This window comes from Ahaetulla prasina, chromosome 3 (genome assembly GCF_028640845.1).
Source record: "Ahaetulla prasina isolate Xishuangbanna chromosome 3, ASM2864084v1, whole genome shotgun sequence".
NCBI classification, from domain to species: Eukaryota; Metazoa; Chordata; class Lepidosauria; order Squamata; family Colubridae; genus Ahaetulla; species Ahaetulla prasina.
This window is the reverse complement of record NC_080541.1, coordinates 147,471,106-147,493,565: the sequence shown is the minus strand read 5'-3', so window position 1 is coordinate 147,493,565 and position 22,460 is coordinate 147,471,106. Positions and strand designations below refer to the sequence as shown.

General features: G+C 38.6%; 1 protein-coding gene across 1 annotated transcript in view; it reads left to right on the top strand.

Moving 5' to 3' along the window:
• Positions 1-8,525: 8,525 nt before the first annotated feature.
• The window catches only part of BRDT (bromodomain testis associated), a 43,642-nt gene continuing 29,707 nt past the window's right edge, over positions 8,526-22,460 (top strand). Inside the window, exons 1-5 of the mRNA XM_058176646.1 lie at positions 8,526-8,765; positions 15,337-15,474; positions 17,722-17,851; positions 20,012-20,169; positions 21,361-21,696. Coding sequence (XP_058032629.1) covers positions 8,526-8,765; positions 15,337-15,474; positions 17,722-17,851; positions 20,012-20,169; positions 21,361-21,696 — 1,002 coding nt within the window. The remainder of the gene's footprint in view (positions 8,766-15,336; positions 15,475-17,721; positions 17,852-20,011; positions 20,170-21,360; positions 21,697-22,460) is intronic.

Below are 22,460 nucleotides of genomic sequence, written 5' to 3'. Positions count from 1 at the left end.
CTAAATGTTCTATAATGTACTCACATAACAGGTAGCTGCATTTATTCCTCTGATTAGAGAATTTGCTGTTCAACACATTACAAACTTAGTCAACTTTATTAATAGTGCTATTCCTGTATTTTTAAGTACTCCATGAAATGTGTACTTTTAAGAGAGTGCATTGACCCAGAAGAAAAGATTGTACTCACATGAACTGGCTTATCCAGAGTTAAAAATAAGTATTCAGAACCTTTTTGCTTTTGCATACTATAATATACTGAACCATAAATTAATTGCATGAGTCAGATTCATTCAGAATACTAATTAAAATATGCTTAGTTATTTGCTAATTAAGTATATCTTGCGAACACAATTGCTATTATAAAAATCTTCATTTGCTGACTTTCATACAGCATTGGAAATATGGAAGTCCTGCCAGAGATAAAGGGATAAATCCTTTTAATTATCCACATGCTTAAGCCTGACATGTTTCCTAAATTTCTGTTCTGTGAACTGAGTGGTCAGATAAATGTTTGCAGAGTATTCATATATTTTAAGGTAGTGGCCATGTTTTCATGATATGCCAAGAACTGCAATTGAAGAATAAAAGAAGTAAGCACTGTAACTCTTGCATGTTGTTTTTCTAAGCTTGATACATTATTACCCATGTTAATTATCTGAGACTGTTGCAAATTGCTGGAAGCCCCTGAACATTTTATGGTATGTATAAGTGTAGTAAATTTAAATGTTGTTATAGCAACTATTATTTCAGTAAAGTTAGAACAGTAAATTATGTAATCTAGGAAAGACTTTGTAAGGTTTGAATCCACAAAAAATAATCTTCTGGCATAATAGTTTTTCAATTTACCGGGAACATAAAGCAGAGGTGGATACCTAATTTTTCTTTTAAAAACAGTTTATAATCTGGGTTTAAGCAGTAGGATGGGTAGGGCCAGAAGAGAAGTTGGGGAGGACATCCATAAATTGCATTCACACAACTATCATTACCCAATCATCTCACTGCTGGATTTAGCAGTATCTAACCAAAAATCAATGCTGAGTAGAGATCCTTGGATAATAGTCCTGGGGGAAAGGGACAGAATCAAGAACACATGAAGTGTTAATACCACTTTATAATGCTTTGGTAAGGCCACACTTGGAATACTGCATCCAATTATGGTTGCCACAATGTAGAAAAAAGACGTTGAGACTTTAGAAAGAGTGCAGAGAAGAGCAACAAAGATGATTAGGGAAGCTAAAATATACAAAGAACAATTGCTGGAATTGGGTATGTCTAGTTTTTTATTTATTTATTTATTTACATTTATATCCCGCCCTTCTCCGAAGACTCAGGGCGGCTTACAGTGACTATGAGGCAATAGTCTCATTCTATTTGTATATTTACAAAGTCAACTAATTGCCCCCCCAACAATCTGGGTCCTCATTTTACCTACCTTATAAAGGATGGAAGGCTGAGTCAACCTTGGGCCTGGTGGGATTCGAGCCTGCAGTAATTGCAGGCAGCTGTGTTTTAATAACAGGCTATCTTACAGCCTGAGCCACCACGACACCTGTCTCCAAAGGTGCTTTGGAGAACACAAACTGTTCTCCAAAGCACCTGAAGGTAGGACAAGAAGCAGTGGGTGGAAACTAATCAAGGAGAGAAGCAACTTAGAACTAAGGAATTTTCTGAAGTTAGAACAATTAATCAGTGGAACAGCTTGCCTCCAGAAGTTGGAAATGCTCCAACACTGGAAGTTTTTAAGAAGAGATTAGATAACCATTTGTCTGAAATGGTATAAGGTTTTCTGCCTGAGCAGGGGATTGGATTAGAAGACTTCCAAATCTGTTATTCCAATTCTAATTCTAAAAGGCAAAGTATGAATCTAATAATAAAAAATCAAGCCAACTAGAACAAAAGCCATCATTCGGGAGAATACCAAAATCCCACCCATTTCCTATAGTCCTAATTGTATCTTCTGATCTCTTGCCCAGAGAAGATCACAAGCAAGTACTCTTTAACCAATGGTCTCTTCCTCATTGTAAGGAAGGTATTAGGAGGTGGGCATAATTTGGTTTCTGCAGCCAAAGAGGCATGTTTTATGCTGCCAGCCTTTTATATTGAGCTAGGTAATAGAATGCTTTAGATTTTCAACCGATCTATTATCTCTGTCTCCAATATTTAGCCACTAGCCCAGAAATTACAGTACCAAGTTTCTGGATATTCTTAATGTGGCCAGATCAAAGGAATTTAGCAGCAACAATAAAACCTGCCTTGAACCTTCCCAAGAAAATGGAAGAGAAATAGTGTGTTGGCCTAATCATAGTTTAGCAAACCAAGATCACTACATTTAAATGAGCTTCATGATAACACAGAACACAAGTGTTCACATCTTTAGGGTTGCAATTCTAAAACGCTTATTTGTAAATAGCTGCCATTTAATTGAATGGGACTTCTAAGAAAATATGCAGTATTAGGGTTTTGACATATAAGTTTAACTTAATGTGAGTGAAAAGAGGTAAACACCAGTTCAGCAAACTTTGGTAATTCACCAAGGACATGTCTTCTATAAATATTTAAACATCATTACATTGTGACTTAAATAGAGTCTTCTAGAGGCAATGTATGCCCCCATACGGGAGTTGAAAATATAAACATTGTTAACCATCCATAAAAGACTTGGCAATGAATACTTGCCTCGATTAAACCAATGTCAGTAAATGATCGTGGAAAACACTCTAGTCAAGGTGGAACACTGTCTATCTTGGCCATCATCATCCTCTGACTCAGTCATGATAAAAAAAAGAACACAGCCAGAATAAAATATATCTTAGCCATTAAACATTTTCAGTGTATGTGTCTTTTATGGACTGAAGGTAATGGGGCTCTAACTTTACACAAATGTTACTTCTGTGAAATTATGACTGTATTATAAAAACTGAAATAATACAAAAAAATCCATGTATGAAGTTCAGATTTGTTTTATTACTTTGGTGTGCTGTGCAGCTTGTTTTCAGTTGTATTTATTTTTATTTCTGGCTTAGGAAGGGACTAATATGTTTAAAAGCATTGTATTTTGTTGAATTTATGGTAGTATAAAATACGTATGGACATACTAGGTTTTTTCCACTTAGAAGCAAAGAGAACTAACAAACTACACTGCTTGTAATACTTAATTAGATTCTACATTCATGACTCTGAATGGGGGGTGGTAGGAATGAAGACTTGGCAATGATCTCACATTTTTGTGGTTAAAAAGTGGTCTTCTAACAAGTTTGGTTTTGATTGTAAAAATAAATGGAAGGGGAAGTTATCAAAATTACAGGGTACCACAAAAATAACATATATGGTGAAACATATGCATAACTGGGTATATTTCCGTTAAGTTCAAAAGTATTACTATTGCTGGAGAAGATATAGAAAATTAAAGGCAGCATTTCAATTTTAAAAAGTGAAAAGAAACATAGTAGAGATATGTAATATAACAAGTGCCATTGGAAATGGAATTAGTGAGAAAATGTTCTTCTCTCACTGCACTAGAACTCAAGGTCATTCATTAAAAAGAAACGTGAAAAGATTTAGGATTCCTTCAAGTATTTTTTTTACATATCCCATGGCATCTGCTATCATTAAGTGTGGCAATAGCTGACAATTTGGGTAGTTTTCCAACAGGAATGGATTTTCATAGAATTCAATAATTAGCACTTTTGAGGCTTTAAATCAGGGGTGAAATCTACTTACCTTCCTTACCGGTTCGGAAGTGCACACGCCCCTTCTGCGCATGCACAAAAATGCGTAAAAAACACATTACTTCCTTAATGACACCCAGGAGGGATGGGCGGAGCTTTGCTCTGCCATCGCTACCGGATCGCCGAACTACCTGCAACGACTGCTACCGGATCGTGCGATCCGGTCCGATCCAGGAGTATTTCACCCCTGCTTTAAATGCTACTTCATCAAAGACAGCATATCATAAATGCAGATGATGGCAAATGAGAGTGGAAGAATTCTGTTTCTGTCAAGTCATCCTCATGAGGTTTTGGGGTCTAGCCAATTGGCTATCAAATGACTCTAGCTTTGTGTGTGTTTGCATGATCAATTTGGTCTGGTGGTTAAAGCACAAGGCTAAAAAGATGGAGACCATTAGTTCTAGTCCCCTTTAGCCATGAAAGTCAGCTGAGTGACTTTGGGCCTGTCTCTCTCTCTCTCTCTCAGCCCAACTCACCTCAAAGGATTGTTGTGGGGAAAATAGGAGGGAGGAAGGACGTGGTATTAGATATGTTTACAGCCTTGAATTGTTTATAAAAAATAATTAAGGTGGGATAACAAAATAAATAATAAATTACTTATCCATAGATAGCTCATCCATGGCTAAACCAATGGGGTGGGAACTGTCACATGATAAATAGAACCATTAACTAATCCCCCTGGTGGTTCATACAATACACTGCTAAAATGTGGTTGGCTACCTTAAAGTTTACTGCAGGGGTCTCCAAACTTGGCAACTTTAAGACTTGTGGACTTCAACTCCCAGAGTTCCTCAGCCAGCAAAGCTGTGTTCCTCAGCCAGCAAAACTGTGAGAGTTGAAGTTCACAAGTCTTAAAGTTGCCAAGGTTGGAGACCCCTGGTTTAGTAAACACATAGGCAAAGGATGCTGAGTCTTAGATCTAATCAGAAGAGCTTTTATATTGATTTGTTTTTTACACACAATAAACTAGGTTTTAGCTATTGGCTGGGTGGCTTACAATATGTTAGGCCAAAGTCGAACCATATTTTGCTTAAGTATAATGTAAAAACTCAGTCATTTTAAACATTCATCAAATTTCCAACTTGAGACTCCTTGAATTTGTTTTAATTTCATTCATGGGCTGTAAAAGTCATCAAGTTATCCAATAAACAGCCAACCCTGTTCAAAAGTTTATGCTAGTGATATTAGGCAGTTGTCTCAGGATGTGATACCACCCGACCAAGCTTTTGCACTCAGAAGTTCAATGGGGTTGGGACTTTTTAGCCCCCGGATGGAGTACTTCTGGCCAAGCCAATTAGGCTAACAGGAGTTGTAGTCCAATAACCGGAAGGTTATAATAATATTTATAACAACAGTAACATATTTGACTAAATATGTTCCACTAATAATTGTAAGTGAAGGACATTATGGTATTAAATAGGACAGGGGAGCTGATATTTTAAGATACGATTACTATCATTTTGATTATTGATTTAGCATCTACAGTTTTCATTTGCATGACAGGCCCATTTTTTAACCAAGCAATATCCATGCCTCAACTCTTAGCTTTATTACACGAAGTCCAATAAATAAGAATTTCCTTGAGTTTAACCTATATCCCTTAGTGTTTTCGTATCTTCATTAACAGTTGCCTTGATTTAATTCTATTAAGTTTCTTAGTACCTTTTAATCCGCACGTAATTATGAGCTCATTTTTTTCCTCCTGGTGCTTTGGTTCTCCTTTGTACTTGCTGAATGTGGGCTCAGGTTAGGCTTTGAATCCATATCTGAATGGCTGATTGTGTTAATTAACTGACAAAATCTCTATTTTGTCGAAAAGTTGAAGTAGCTTTTAATTCTATTGTTCCACAAACTTTGGGCTTCCATTAGTATAGAGAAATCAGGGGTGGGCTTCAAAAATTTTAGCAAGGGGTTCTCGGTTGCTGGGTGGGCGTGGCTATGGTGGGCGTGGCCTAGTTGGCCTCCTGCACAGCGGGCTTCAGAGGCTTTCCACAAGCCTCCAGGAGGGTGAAAAGACCTCCTCAGGCTCCAGAGGCCCTCTGGAGGCTGGAAACTGGCCTTCCCAAACTTCCAGTAAGCATGTTTTTCGCCCTCCCCAAACCTCCATGCACACCCTCCACTTACCTGCATCCAAAATGAGCCGTGTGGGGACTCCTCAGAGGGGTGGGGTGGGTGAGGCCAGCCACCAGTGGGATTTGGGGATTCTCTGAACTGCATAGAATCTTAGCTAGAGGTTCTCCTGAACCCCTGCGAATCCCCAACAGCCCACTCCTGAGAGGGATACTAGCTGGGAGCTGCTTCATGCTGTTCTCATCCCTTGAGTGACCTCATGCTTTCCTCAAACCGATGGCTTGATTTGGCTTGCTATGTTGTTTGAACCCTTTAACCTGTTGGTTATTCAGAAAACTATGACCTAATACAATGCATCAACTGGATCCATAAGCATTTGCTAGGCTAAACATAAGACAATAGAGAAAATGAATGTCCCTAATGGAGAGCTAGTTTTATATGGGTTTAGTATATTAATTGGATATGGTGGAATCTCTAAATTTACACAACACATATAATCAGTAATTTGCACCCATTGTTTATGTCCTTCTGCCTGAGAATTTGGAGGTAATTGTGTAGCTGAGTGCCTACCATAAGTTATGGTTAGCACAATAAGTTCACAATATGTTGAACTAAATCAAATTACTTAATAAAATGTACGAATTCAGCCTATGGCTTTGGTCAGCTCCCTAATCAAGTCTTACCTTGCGCGGCAGCTCTATTGTTTGAGAACGGTAACCTGGAAGAGTACTTTCCTCTGTTTTGAATGACACATATTGAACTTAAGATTGAAGAAAAGATGAAGCTTCCTCAAGTTGAGATCAATTCTTAGAGAGTGTTCTGGAAACATTCCCACTGCTTTCTTAGCATTCATATAAAAGTGGTTTGTCTTGCATTCTTTCATTCCGATTCTGATTTGCTTTTTCTTGAGCTCAGCCATGGCCAGCTAAATTTTACTATGTTCATGATTCATTAAATGTATTTGGGGAAAAAATCCTTTTCCATTTTTTTTTCCAACATACCTGTACCTTCTATCACATATATCTCTCCATCCTTTTTTCTAAGTAAAAGTAAAAAGGCCCAAACTGTAACTTTTCATTAAATGATTTTGTTCTAGCCCTCTACACATTTTCGTTTTCAGATTTGGGATCTCTTCCAATATACCTTTCTTATGACATATGTCCAGAATTGAATCATAGTTATATAAAGACAATTGTAATATTGGCAATAGTGGTTTTGATTGCTTTCTTAAAGATCCCCAAATACAGCATCTAATTTATCCATATAATCTGCAAAAAAAATTGATTACATTTATATACATTGCTATCTCAATGACATTTTTACTGAGCTGTACTTCATACAATTCCAAGGATCATTTCTTAATTAGTTGCTGCAAGATCAGTGCCTATTTATATGTATGTGGAAATTCTGAATTATTTTGTCACCTGTGTATCACTTATTTGTCTATATCGAACTATATCTGCCACTTCAATGCCCATTTTCCCCCAATGTGAAGATATTCTTTTGGAACTCTTTAAAACAAAGAACCGAATATCAAAACCTTTTTAGAAGAATATCTGCACTTAATCTTAACCAAAAGCTCAGGAAGTAATCAAGAATATCTTTTGCAACACAGATGGTATAATGAATTTTAGCTGGATGGCAGAGAGATCTCTCCAGATAGAGCAGATACATAGTTTGATCAGTCTTCCTAGCATAGAAAATTCTATGGCAGTTGAGAGGACAGTTGGGAGACTCAGAAGAATGGCAAATCTATTTCAAATTAGCAAGGATGCCTACATAAACTATGTATTCCACACCGTGGAAAATAGCTCATGGTACTATAACCCCTGAAGTATTAAAATAAAAGTAATTTAGATCCACCCAAAGTATTTCCTATTCAGTAGGTAATTTTTTCTTTAGCTGCTCAGAAGCCTTCATATCCTGGAGTTCATGCATATCCAACAAGATGCTTGCTCTTTGTTTAAGAGATTATTCATCCATTAATAAATGTCAAGCCCTGGGGAAATCAGGAGATTCAGGTAGTTCAAATAAGCATAACGATTTATTGCAAGCTTAAGCTCTGTACAAGAATCTGAACTACTAATGGTCAACGGAAATGGACAGGGTAGAAGGGATTCAAAGTGGAATACAAAGAGACTTAGGTGTCTTGTGGGCATGAAGGGACTCATGACTGATGATGCATTTGACCCCTCCCTCAGGATCAATCTGGTCATCTGCTACAATAATATTCTAAGCACGTTTTATGCAAAGATATAATACAGAGGTCTGTCAGTGTGTTTTTCCTTAAGGTTAAAGAGATTTTTCAAAATAATATTGAAGAGTTCCTAAAATATTTGGATCCTCAGTAATATACCTTCAGTTTAAGTCTGTCTGGTAAGCAGGTTTTAGTAGCATTTCAGTATCAATGGTTAAATTTGTGTATCCCATTAAATCCTATTGTCTGTTGAGTAAGCCAGATGGTTTGATACAAACAGTACGCTGAACTATAAGCTCTTATTTAAAACTACCATTACATTCACTCTATATACTAGGTAAAAATTGAAACGTATTAGGATTGTCTGTGCTCTCTGAACCAACATGTTTGACAGAGACAACAATGGGTTGTTGTTACATAAATGTTACATATCCCTGTTAAGCGGTCTAACCAATAAATCAGTGAGATAGAGAGCAATGAATCAACTGGTCTTTTGAAAATCTTTTTCTTTACAGATTGTCTGAACGAGATGGAGGAAGCAGACCTATCTAACACCCGAAAGTCATCAGGAATAAAGATGGCTGCTTCAAATCCACAACATGTGACAATTGTCAATCCTCCACCTCCAAATTACATCAATACTGAAGGAACTGGCTGCTTAACCAATCAGCTTCAATATTTACAGAAAACAGTCATGAAAGCGATGTGGAGGCACAACTTTTCTTGGCCATTTCATCAACCTGTCGATGCTGAAAGTCTAAAACTTCCAGTAAGAATTTCCAGTAATTTGTGTCTCTGTGTACAGAAAAACAATGTAGTTTCATGTAAAGTTAATTGTTAAGAAATGTTGGTAATACAAGCACACTGGTCTCATCTATGGCAAATTCTCTTACTCCAAGCAAAAATGAAAGCTAATATAATGCTTCTTTTAAAAATAATGACAGATAAAAACAAAGTTAAGACTTGTAGCAACAGCAGGAAGTAGTATATAACTGTATAAATTAGTAAATATAAATATATTGCTGTATATTCAGCACATGGCCAAGCCAATCTGAATAGAATCTTCCATCTTCCAGTATAGGACTTCATCCAACAGAAAGTCTATTTTACTTCAATCTGAATGACAAAAGATTTCCTTACCAGTCAAGGGCAATCATTTGCTAAAGAAATGCAATGCAGCACAGTCCATGTGTTATCTTATATCCTTAGCTGCTTTTTCTCCAACATTGTAGTGGTTGAGGTAGATACCCCATTCTATCTCAAGTCATAACCTGCTTAGTACTACAGCGTTTAACTCTGCTGAATACCGAAGCATGGGTGTCATACTGAAGTAATTGCTATACAATTACGTAAGACAGAAATGGGAGTCTGTCTTTTTCCAGATATTTCTGAACTATGGCACTCAGCAGTAGAGTATAGCCAATGGTGAAGGATGCTGGGAATTACAATTCAGCATCCTCTGAGAGCTACAGGTCCCCCTTTCGAGTATAAAAAACTTAAGACATATTTCTAATTTTACAATGTGTCGTAAAACAGTACCACTTTTAAAACTTGTTACTAATAGAATTCTGATATAAAATTCTCGTGGACAAACAAAACCCCACCACAAGTATGTGGCCTTCAACCAGGTGTCATTTTTTTTATTCTTTTGACTATCTTCAATCAAATTTAACTCTCTTGTATATGACCTAAATCTCCTTCTAAAAAGTTCATTTATTTTTTATGAAAAGGTAGGAGTGCATACAAAGGTATTATAATGTCCAAAATGTACTCAAGTCATCAAGTGCATTAAGCAGAGGCTTGGAAAAAATAACAGCTTTTATTTTGGCCAAAAAAAAAGCTGGGTGGAGAGTTCCACAGCATACAAGCAGCAGGCATGCAAGGAAAGGCCACACCTGGGAACATGTACATGATACATTCATGTAGCCAGTCAGAGACAAAAGTTAGTTATCCAAGCCTGGGCAATGCCTTGCTCATGCCCTTCTTATAGAATAGAATAGAATTTTTTATTGGCCAAGTGTGATTGGACACACAAGGAATTTGTTTTGGTGCATATGCTCTCAGCGTACATAAAAGAAAAGATACGTTCATCAAGGTACAACATTTACAACACAAATGATGCTCAATATATTAAATATAAATCATAAGGATTGCCAGCAACAAAGTTACAGTCATACAGTCATAAGTGGAAAGAGATTGGTGATGGGAACTATGAAAAGATTAATAGTAGTGCAGATTTAGTAAATAGTTTGACAGTGCTGAGGGAATTATTTGTTTAGCAGAGTGATGGCCTTCGGGAAAAAACTGTTCTTGTGTCTAGTTGTTCTGGTGTGCAGTGCTCTATAGCGTCGTTTTGAGGGTAGGAGTTGAAACAGTTTATGTCCTGGATGTGAGGGATCTGTAAATATTTTCACAGCCCTCTTCTTGATTCGTGCAGTATACAGGTCCTCAATGGAAGGCAGATTTTCTATAGAGCATCCCTTGTCCACGTCCTGTTTTTTTTAAAATTTATTTATTTATTTATTTGCATTTATATCCCGCCCTTCTCCGAAGACTCAGGGCACACTTACACTGTGTTAAGCAATAATCTTCATCCATTTGTATATTATATACAAAGTCAACTTATTGCCCCCAACAATCTGGGTCCTCATTTTACCTACCTTATAGGATGGAAGGCTGAGTCAACCTTGGGCCTGGTGGGACTTGAACTTGCAGTAATTGCAAGCAGCTGTGTTAATAACAGACTGTCTTAGTCTGTTGAGCCACCAGAGGCCCTGTCCATGCCTTTCTTATCTATGGAACATCCCTTGTAGCCTTGTGTGTTCGTGCTCTCCTTTGTCACTCAACCTTGGGCAGCTCCTTGTTCTGCCCTTGTTATTTATTGAGCAGGATGTTCCTGAGTAGCTCTTTGTTCTGTCCTTCTTATCTATTCTCCAAGGATGTGCCCAGCGTCAGCGCTGAAGCAAGGAACAGAAGAGAGATAGCAGGAGTTAGACTAATTCTCAACAGAAGCACAATAGCAGAAACAATTCTTAAGAGAAGCAAAATAGCAAAGGTTAGACTAATTCTTAGAATAGTATAGTATAGTATAGTATAGTATAGTATAGTATAGTATAGAATAGAATAGAATAGAATAGAATAGAATAGAATAGAATAGAATAGAATAGAATAGAATAGAATAGAATTTTTATTGGCCAAGTGTGATTGGATACACAAGGAATTTGTTTTGGTGCATATGCTCTCAGTGTACATAAAAGAAAAGATCAAGGTACAACATTTCATCATACCTTCATCAAGGTACAACATTTACAACACAAATGATGGTCATAGGATAAATTTAACACTTAATGATACAACACTTAATGATAATCATAGGGTACAAATAAGCAACCAGGAACAATTATTACTATGTCCCTATTACTATGTCCCTTCAGTACTAATAAAAGACAATATTTGTAGCTCAGCATTGAGCTGTGGAGTCCTTGGTATTCTCCGAGCTTAGTTGTTTGCTTGCAGATATAGCCAATTAGGTAATACCAGTGCTAGTGGGTGTGGGGTTTGCTCTCTGTTTATAGCTTGCCCTGCAGTATTGGTGGGGGTATGATTTTCTCCTTGGTAGTCCTTTGATTAGAGTATTGTTTTCTGTTTGATTGTCTCCTTGTTAGTTTCTTGATTAGGACATTGTTTTCTGCTTGGTTGTTAAAGGTAAAGGTTCCCCTCCCACATATGTGCTAGTCATTCCCGACTCTAGGGGACGGTGCTCATCTCTGTTTCAAAGCCAAAGAGCCAGCGCTGTCCGAGACGTCTCCATGGTCATGTGGCCGGCATGGCTAAATGCCAAAGGCACACAGAATGCTGTTACCTTCCCACCAAAGGTGGTCCCTATTTTTCTACTTGCATTTTTTTACATGCTTTCGAATTGCTAGGTTGGCAGAAGCTGGAACAAGTAACAGGAGCTCACCCCATTACGCGGCACTAGGGATTCAAACCGCTGAACTGCCGATCTTTTGATCGACAAGCTCAGCATCTTAGCCATTGAGCCCTTGGTTGTTAGTCTGATATTAATTCCTGTTCAACTGCTAGTGACCATAGTTTGTGTAGGGAGCTGGTCCTGAAGGATTTTTCAAAGGTTCTTAGAGGTTCTGCTATAGCAGTGAAAAGTTTTTTTAAGAAGTATGCACATAGTCCATCAGGTCCGATAGATAGAGATGGTTTTAGTCCTGCGTAGTGCCTTTTCAACATCTTAATAAAATGTTCCAATCATCAAATAAAGCTTCTCATTCTTCTTTACGGGCATTATGCTGCATGGCCAATTAGTAATGGCTTAGACTAGTTACCATAAATCAGCACCTTAGGTGAGTCGCGTAATTAGTACTCCTCAATCCATACATGTAATTTTAATTTTTTTTTCTTAAAATGTGTTGCCCTATATAATGTGGCAGCCCCTTGGTTCATCTATACAGATAGGTTACCCCTGCTACTAATAACTAGTTCTGAAGTTCAGGCCTTCATATCTTGTCTGTTCTTAGCTGTGCCATAATACATCTGGACCATTGGACCTTTACAAATCTTTCTAGGGCTCTGGGGTTTTTCCCCCCCAGTAAAGGCTAAATCCCTCAGACACATGTCCATTTTTCAATTCTGGCAAACTCAACTTGTCAGTTTATCCAAAAAGTGCTTTCAAAGTGACTGCCACCTTGTATATCTGGTGTTGGACCTCTAGAGAAACTGTCATTTGAGCTTAATGTAACAATTTAGGGATGGAAGTTACCACTGGGTCTGTTCTGCCTGTTTGCATTTCTCAGACAGACACTTAAAATGATTTTTTTCCCCTCTGCATGTAAAACTATTACACCATCAACCTTGACTTATCCACTATGGCAGACTTTTGTCTATGGGCTTTAAAAAGACTTAAAAGAACAATAGGAAATGAGTTTTTTTAAAACTACATTTTTACCTGCTGTCTACCTTCTACAGCAGGGGTGTCAAACTCAAGGCCCGTGGGCCAGATTCAGCTCCCAGGATCCTCAGATCTGGCCTGTGGGGCCAGTCTGGAAATATCAAAGGCCTGGCCCGTTTTCGGCTGGCAGAGTGTTGCAGGACGCCCTGGAGGCCGAAAACGGGCTGCCCAGGGCCTTCACACGGCCTGTTTTTGGCCAGCAGAGTGCTGCAGGAGGACTGGCTTGAACTGGATTACAATTATGTGGCCTCAAGTAAGTGCCTGATCTGGATAGAAAACAAGCAACATCCTATGTTAATACTACACTTTAATGCCAGATTTCACATACTGTAAATCCATTTGATCTACAATCAACAATCTATTCTGTATTCTATATTCTGTATTCTATTTTGTATCTATAATTGACAGCCATTTCTATTTACTATCCTGGAAATTTATCTCTGCTGTCAGAGCTTGTATTATCATGTTATTTATGCTATTGTATTTTTATTAGTTGAATAATAAAAAATATAATAGTATAAATAACTTTTCTGCCTGGATAAGCAATTTACTATTAAACAATGGGGTATAAATTTAGAAATAAAAAGTTTTGTGGAATATGAAGAATAAGTAATAAATGTTTGCTAGTAGTATCTGGTAGAAGTGCTAGGCAAATGGTTATAGTAAAGAACTGTGGAAAGAAAGAAGGAGAAAAAATCAGCCTGTATCAAACATCCTCTATGACCACACCCAGCCACCCCAGCTCTCCAAGGTCAAACACATCCCTGATGGGGCCCTCAATGAATTTTTTTTTTATTTGCATTTATATCTCGCCCTTCTCCAAAGACTCAGGGCAGCTTACACTATGTCAAGCAATAGTCTTCATCCATTTGTATGTTATATACAAAGTCAACTTATTGCCCCCAACAATCTGGGTCCTCATTTTACCTACCTTATAAAGGATGGAAGGCTGAGTCAACCTTGGGCCTGGTGGGACTTGAACCTGCAGTAATTGCAAGCAGCTGTGTTAATAACAGACAGACTTAGTCTGTTGAGCCACCAGAGGCTCCAATTGAGTTTGACACCCTGTTCTACACTCATAATCCCTAGAAATCTATAATTTCCCTAAACTCAGGATACACTTAAGCATCATTAAAATGAGATTCCTGAAGGCTGCAGAAATGTAGTGACACCACTCCTTTGCTATTTGATCACAAATGATCTATGAGCATGATTACAGTTTAAGAATCTTTTGTGCACACAGTGCTGCTTATTGTGAAATTACTCTTTGATGGAATTCAAGCAGGGGTGAAATGCTCCCGGTTCGGACCGGATCACCTGATCCAGTAGCGATGGTGGCGTGTGGTTCAGAGAACCGGTAGCAAAAATCCCTGCCCCTCCCCCGGCGCAGCTGAGCCGCGCAATCATCAGAGGTTGTTTTTTTTTTAACTTTTAAAAGCATTTTTTCTTCGCCCAAAAAAATGCTTTTAAAAGTAAAAAAAAAAAGCCTCTGATGATTGTGCGGCTCAACAGGGATCGTCAGAACCCTTTAAAAGCTTTTTTCCCTGCTCTGGTGATCCCAGCTGAGTTGCCGGATCACCAGAACCTTTTAAAAGCATTTTTTTTTTACAACCTCTTTGGCCAAAGAGGTTGTAAAAAAATGCTTTTAAGAGGTTCTGGCAATCAGGCAACTCAGCTGGGATGGTCAGAACCCTTTAAAAGCTTTTTTTCCTCTGGCGATCCCAGCTGAGTTGCCTGATTATCACAGGCTTTTAAAAGCATTTTTTTACAACCAAAAGAGGTTGTAAAAATGCTTTTAAAAGTAAAAAAAAAAATGTTGGCCACGCCCACCCAGTCGCATTACCCCACCATCACCAAGCCACGCCCACAGAACCGGTATAAAATTTTACATTTCACCCCTGAATTCAAGTACAGATAATCTTCAACTTATGACTGATCATGTAACAACTATTTGAAATTTTTAAAAGGCTTTAAAAATCTAAAAAAAAATTAAAATGGGAAAAGAGACAGGTGAAATTCTCTGGTTCAAATATTACTTTTACCTTACCGGATATTGGTAATTTGCTGTTCTCTTAGCCCCTAAATAACTGTTCACCATTAGGTTGCTTTGAGAGTGGTTACTTGAATTTTCCTTTTATAACTGTAATGTTTCTTATTCCGTGCATTTACTAATGATTTAGGTTTCAGTAGGACCTTGGTTGATTTATTGTTTTATGTTAAAGATATTATTGCAGGCAATGACATTGTTCACATGAGAAATCCTTCTCAATCTCCCCATATTCATGTCATGTATCTATGTCCTGGACTTACAAACTATGCTCTTTAAATTTACAATCCTCATATGTTGTTGTTTTTCCTTATTTCTTTTTAAAACATACAGGATTATTATAATATTGTAAAAGAACCCATGGACTTGACCACAATTCAGAAACGTCTGGAACATCAATACTATACATGTGCTGCAGAATGTATTGAAAACTTCAAGACAATGTTTGCAAACTGCTATTTATATAATAAGGTATCTAAATGGATGACAATATCTATAAATATATTTGTGGGCTACAGTTAGTCCTTATTTAGTGACTGCTTTGTTAACTGTTCTCAGTTTCGATAATAATGAAAAAGTAACTTTGCAACCAATCCGCATATTTACAGCCTTTTATTGTTGTTGTTAGTTACGAAGTCATGTCTGACACATCGAGACCCCATGGACAACGTTCCTCTAGGCATTCCTGTCCTCTACCATCCTCTGGAGTCCATTTAAGTTCACGCCGACTGCTTCAGTGACTCTATCCAGCCATCTCATTCTCTGTCATCCCTTTCTTCTTTTGCCCTCAATCTTTCCCAGCATTAGGCTCTTCTCCAGTGAGTCCTCCCTTCTCATTAGGTGGCCAAAGTATTTGAGTTTCATCTTCAGGATCTGACTTTCTAAAGAGCAGTCAGGGCTGATCTCCTCTAGGACTGACCGGTTTGATCCCCTTGCAGTCCAAGGGACTCGCAGGAGTCTTCTCCAGGACCATAGTTCAAAGGCCTCGATTCTTTGGCGCTCAGCCTTTCTTATGGTCCAACTTTCATAGCCATATATTGCAACTGGGAAAACCATAGCTTTGACTATACACACTTTTGTTGGCAGGGTCTCTGCTTTTTAGTACACTGTCTAGATTTGCATAGCTTTCCTCCCTAGGAGCAAGCATCTTTTCAGTTCTTGGCTGCAGTCCCCATCTGCGGTGATTTTGGAGCCTGGAAAATAAAATTTGTCACTATCTCCATTTCTTCCCCATTTATTTGCCAGGAATTGAGAGGGGCGGATGCCGTGATCTTAGTTTTCTTAATGTTGAGTTTCAAGCCAACTTTTGCACTCTTCTTCTTCACCTGCATCAGTAGGCTCTTCAGTTCCTCTTCGCTTTCTGCCATTAGAGTGGTATCATCTGCATATCTGAGGCTGTTGATATTTCTCCCGGCAATCTTAACTCCAACTTTTGATTCATCTAGCCCCGCTTTTCTCATGATGTGCTCTGCATATAAGTTAAATATATGCAGTATACAGCCTTGCCGGACTCCTTTCCCAATTTTGAACCAATCAGTGGTTCCCTGTCCAGTTCTCACTGTTGCTTCTTGACAGGTTTCTCAAGAGACAAATAAATCGGTCTGGTACTCCCATCTCTTTAAGAACTTGCCACAATTTGTTGTGAGCCACACAATCAAAGTCTTTAGCATAGTCAATGAAGCAGCAGTAGATGTTTTTCTGGAACTGCCTAGCTTTCTCCATGATCCAGCGTATGTTGGCAATTTGATCTCTAGTTCCTCTGCCTCTTTGAAATCTTGCCTGTATTTCTGGTAGTTCTCAATCCACATACTGCTGGAGTCTAGCTTATAGGATTTTAAGCATAACCTTACTAACATGTGAAATGAGTGCAATGGTGCGATAGTTTGAACATTCTTTGGCATTGCCTTTCTTTGGAATTGGAATGTAAACTGACCTTTTCCAGTCCTGTGGCCACTGTTGAGTTTTCCAAATTTGGAAATACAACCTTTGCCTGATCGCCAGATGGTGGCGGGTGAAAATACGCTGACACTGTAAAGCAAAGAAAAGCTGAAGTAAGATCATAAGCACAGTCCCAGTTTCACTTAATGACTGCTTCATTTAACAAATGAGATGCCAGTCCCAATTGTGGTTGCTAAATGAGGACTACCTGTATTTGGGTTTCTTCAACACCACTTGTTGCCATAATGAACTGGTGAAAATAGAAGCTATAAACAGACCCTTTTTCCTAGTTAGTTTTCCACTTGACTATTAACTATTTTATTTCTTTTATTTATTCTTTATTTCTTGTTTTATTTTTCTAGCAATCTGTTTAATCATACCCGTTCACCAAGAAAACATGTATTTTGTCTGAAAAATGCATTTGCAGAAGCTACCTGAGGTTGCCTAATGATTTGTCTCAAACCGTCTCTTTTACCTCTTTCCACCAATTTCTGTCAATTATATCGGCATATGGATAGGGATGATTTTACTGTTCCAATGCGCAGTTCGACTGGTGTCAGAGATACTTAAGTTCAAATGTATAAATAAAACCTCCATCTACAAAATACCAATAGTCCCGAGTGACTTCTAAAAAAAATTCAACTTTTAGTAGAAAGAATATTTTCTTACACATTCAGAGACTGAGGGTTTCTATACCCTGAGTAGTATAGTGGTAAGAACTAGCAGCTTTATGAGCAATTTTACCTTGGACAGTAATAGGCTCCACCATTTATCTTGTAGCCTGGTGATGACATTGTTTTCATGGCCCAAGAACTCGAAAAAGTATTTCTGCAGAAGATTGCCCAGATGCCCCCAGATGAGAAAATAGTGGTGACCAATAAAGGGAAAAAGGAGGAAGGAAACGCGGACGGTAAGAAATGCTTGACTTGATATTTCTAAACGGATTATATTGCTTGCTAAAGTGATTTTCTAAAATCTTAATAGCTGGGCAGAAGCCTCTCAAAATGCAGTAGCTTGGAAGTGGGGGAAGTATATGGTGACTGTAGACAGTTTGGTATTCAGTCTTAGTAGTTTTTACTGAAGGATAAAGAATACTGCTTAAAGGGACGCAGTGGCTCAGGGGCTAGGACATTGACCTTGTCGATTGAAAGGTCGGCAGCTCAGTGGTTCAAATCCCTGGTGCTGCCGTGTAATAAGTGAGCTCCCGTTACTTGTCCCAGCTTCTGCCAACCTAGCAGTTTCGAAAGCACGTAAAAATGCAAGTAGAAAAAATAGGGACCACCTTTGGTGGGAAGGTAACAGCGTTCTGTGTGCCTTTGGCGTTGAGTCATGCCGGCCACATGACCACGGAGACGTCTTTGGACAGCGCTGGCTCTTCGGCTTTGAAACGGAGATGAGCACGGCTCCCTAGAGTCGGGAACGACTACCACGTATGTGCGAGGGGAACCTTTACCTTTAAAGAATACTGCACTTTTTAAGTTGGAGCTGTAGAAAAACCCAGGAAAATGAGGTTGGTAACCATATACCTATGGAGGGAAGGGCAGTGAAATGTATCGCACTTTTAAGCCACCTGATTATAAATAAAAATTAAACATTGACCCTGTATATTTACTGCTGAAAATACAATGGTGTGGTTCATAAGAATGTCTCTAAATTATTTTGTAATTAAACAGGATTAAGATAAAAAAGTGGATTGGTTCCATCTCTTGAGCATAATTCTGTACAGTAATAATTGAACACACCATGCTTTTCACATACTCTATGGTTACTACCGGTGCTTTCTTCTCTTTCTGTCAAACTGATTTTTCTTTCTCTCTTCTTCCTTATACACTAAATTCTTAAAGGGAGACCAAAGTCTGATTTATTTATTGTTCCAAAGGTTTTTGGGAATTAGAACCTCAATTGCTAGCTCATTCCGGTAATTCTTTCTCATGGGTTTCTTCCATTTCCTTATATCATGCATAATGAAGCTGTACATCATGTCCTAGTTCCGTGATGGCAAACCTCTGGCACACAGTGCCCTCTCTGTGGGCATGTGACCCGTTGCCCCAGTTCAACTCCACCGCACATGCGCGCGCACCTCCCTCTGGCCAGCTGGTCTTCGGGTCTCTGCTGTGCATGCATAGAGGGTGAGGCACCTGTGGTGGACTTGCATGCGCAGGTGGGGTGTGTGTGGTGGGGTGCACGCATGCGCAGGGGCTGGGGCACGTGCAGGGGGCCTGTACACACATGCGTGTGGGAGAGGCACATGCATGGGGGCATACGCATGTGTGGGAGCAGGGTGCATGCATGGGGGGCGCTCACACATTGCATTTGGCACACACACATTTTGGGCACTCAGTCCGAAAATGGTTAGCCATCACCGTCCTAGTTGCTACCATTTTGTAACATCTTTAATACTTTTTTTTTATTTATTTACATTTATATCCTGCCCTTCTCTGAAGACTTAGGGCGGCTTACACTATGTTAAGCAATAGTCTTCATCCTATTTGTATATTATATACAAAGTCAACTTATTGCCCCCAACAATCTGGGTCCTCATTTTACCTACCTTATAAAGGATGGAAGGCTGAGTCAACCTTGGGCCTGGTGGGACTTGAACCTGCAGTAATTGCAAGCAGCTGCTGTTAATAACAGACTGCATTAGCAGTCTGAGCCACAGAGGCCCTTAGATAATCATCTGCATTCAAATTAGCCATGATAGTTATCTTCTATTAATGTGCCATTCTTTAGATACTACAGTAATATACTGTTGGTAGAAGCATCATCATTTAGGAACCAACGACCCAAATGGTGTTTTTTGTTTTGGTCATATAAATATTAAATATCCACAGTGATATTCCTATTGCAGTATATAGCACTCAGGTATTGTCTTGCTTTATGCTGAAGTAAGGCAGATTGCCAGGGTTAAATATGAATGCTATATCGTTTAAACCGTAGTAATTGTATAAGATGGTGTAGTCTTGTGTGCTATGAAAGGGGGAATGAATCGCAATGGAGAGTATAGCCTCTTTATGTGGGAATGCTACCATGAGCCCATCAGTAATACACTACCACTTTGTTTTCTTAGCTGCTGAGCAATCTGATGCAAAAAAATCACAAATTCAGCAGAAAAAAAAATCCATAAAAATGAAGCAGTTCCAAATGAAAAGAGCAACCCTACAACTGCACAACACAGAGCATTGCCCTTTTTTGAGTGTCACACCAACATCTGAAGCGGTTTTCAAAGTAAGATGAAAAAGATATATAGTTCTTTATATTTCAGCAGTTAGGAGCTGGTCGGTTGATTGCAAGTTGACTTCAGCCTCTTGTTTAGGAAATGGAGAGTAGAAATGGTCACAGTATAGAATTGCCTGATAAGAACTGGACTCAAGTTGATTTAGATCAGGGATCTCCAACCTTGGCAATTTTAAGACTTGTGGACTTCAACTCCCAGAATTCCTCAGCCAGCAAAGCTGGCTGAGGAATTCTGGGAGTTGAAGTCCACAAGTCTTAAAAGTTGCCAAGGTTGGAGACCCCTGATTTAGAGCAGTTATCCAAACTTTTGGCTTCCTTGGGCCTCATTAAGGAAAGAAAAATTATTTTGGGCTGTGTATAAAATATATAATATAGTTAATGTATATAAATAAAAAGCTTTTATTTTTTTATATTTTATTATCTTTTGGGGCCACATTACTAGCTGTCCAGGGTCACATGTAGCCTGCAGGCTGTGGGTTGGGCCAGTGGTGGGTTTCTACCGGTTTGCCCCGGTTCCCACAAACCGGTAGCGGCGGGAGGCTCCGCCCACCCACCCAGATGTCATCACAGTCTGCACATGTGCAGAAGTGCGCGCGTGGGCACAGTTGCGAACTGGTAGCGAAGGTAAGTGGAACCCACCACTGGATTGGACATGCCTGATCTAGAGGACATCACTTGAGGAAGACAGTTTTAGATAAGCACTCACTGTTCAAAGTAGCAGGTCTTTTAGAGGTAAAAGAAGTATACGTCTAGTAGGATCAGACTGTAAAAATGTAAATATTAAAATAGTATATACAATGAGGAAATGTTATATCCATTTTTTTTACTTATTTTGTTTCTTTCTCCTTACTCTCTCACTCTCTGAAACGATGGTAGAGTACAGTGTTTAGGCCAAAGAGCAGTCTATAAATCTGAACATTTTGAAAAAGTGTTTTTTGTTTTTTTAAAATTTTCTAACATATTTGAAAAAAAATATATTTATATTTTATGTTGACAAAAAATAATGAATGGCTTCAAGTAAAATGTTAGTAAGTTTCTTATAGCATCTGGGAGAAGAGGAGGATTTTAAAAAAGCTACCTCAGTATTATAATTAAATTTTGATTGACTTATTCCAAGGATCGTAAACCAGATTTTAAATGTACAATTGTCTCTTTAATAAGCCATGTTCCTGTAATGAAAAGGGTGTAAAAAGGAAAGCTGATACCACTACAGCAACCATCACCGCAAACAGCGAATCTTCTCCAGTGCTGCTTGAACCCAAAATAGCCAAGATCTCCACTAGAGAAGAATTCCCGTCCGAAGAAGCCTTGTCAGATACGTGGCAGCCAACTGAACCCACAGAAAATATAGAGCTAATAGAACCACTGGAATACTGTAATGAAATTCTTATAGAATTGATGTCAAGCCAGCATGCTGCCTATGCTTGGCCATTTTACAAGCCAATAGAGACCACTGCCTCTGACCCTGAAGAATATCTCAATATTATTAAATGTCCTCTGGATCTTGGAACTATTAAAGTAAGCGGGTTTTGGCATCATAAATGGAACTGATTGCTCTATACAGGTGGTCCTTAACTTACAACCAGTTGCTTAGAGACCAGTCAAACTTATAACAGAACCAAAAATGGTATTTACTATCAAGATTCGAAATTCCAGTGGCAACTCCACCCCACCCCGGCAGTCATGTGATCGCATTTTGGTTGCTTGGCAGCCAGCCTGTATTTACAGCCATTTGCAGCATCCTTTGGTCACATTGCTATGATTATATTTGTTGCCAGAAACCAGCATGCTTAACAACCACGCATTCACTTTAGAATAGAATAGAATTTTATTGGCCAAGTGTGATTGGACACACAAGGAATTTGTCTTGGTGCATATGCTCTCAGTGTACATAAAAGAAAAGATACCTTCATCATTTAACCACCACTGCAAAAAATCACCACTCATAAACTTGGGTACAATCACAAACAGCACAACTTACGGTTGTAATTCTGGACTCCAATACTATCATATGTAAAGGACCACCTGTATATTATGTCATTTTAAAACCAGTGTGTCGGGTAATAGTCGGATAGCAGTCACTTTTCTGCATTAGCGCCAATCTGTCATTTTCTTAGTATCTGGCATCCAGTAAAATTTGTGAGACTGAAAGAATGTCTCAACCTGGTTTGAATCAAAGTATTGTCATGTAAGAGGTGATGCTGTTATTCATTGCATTGTCGTTATATAAACTAAAACAAAATATGGTAGTACAGTACTGGCGCAGAAACCAAAGGCTTGGT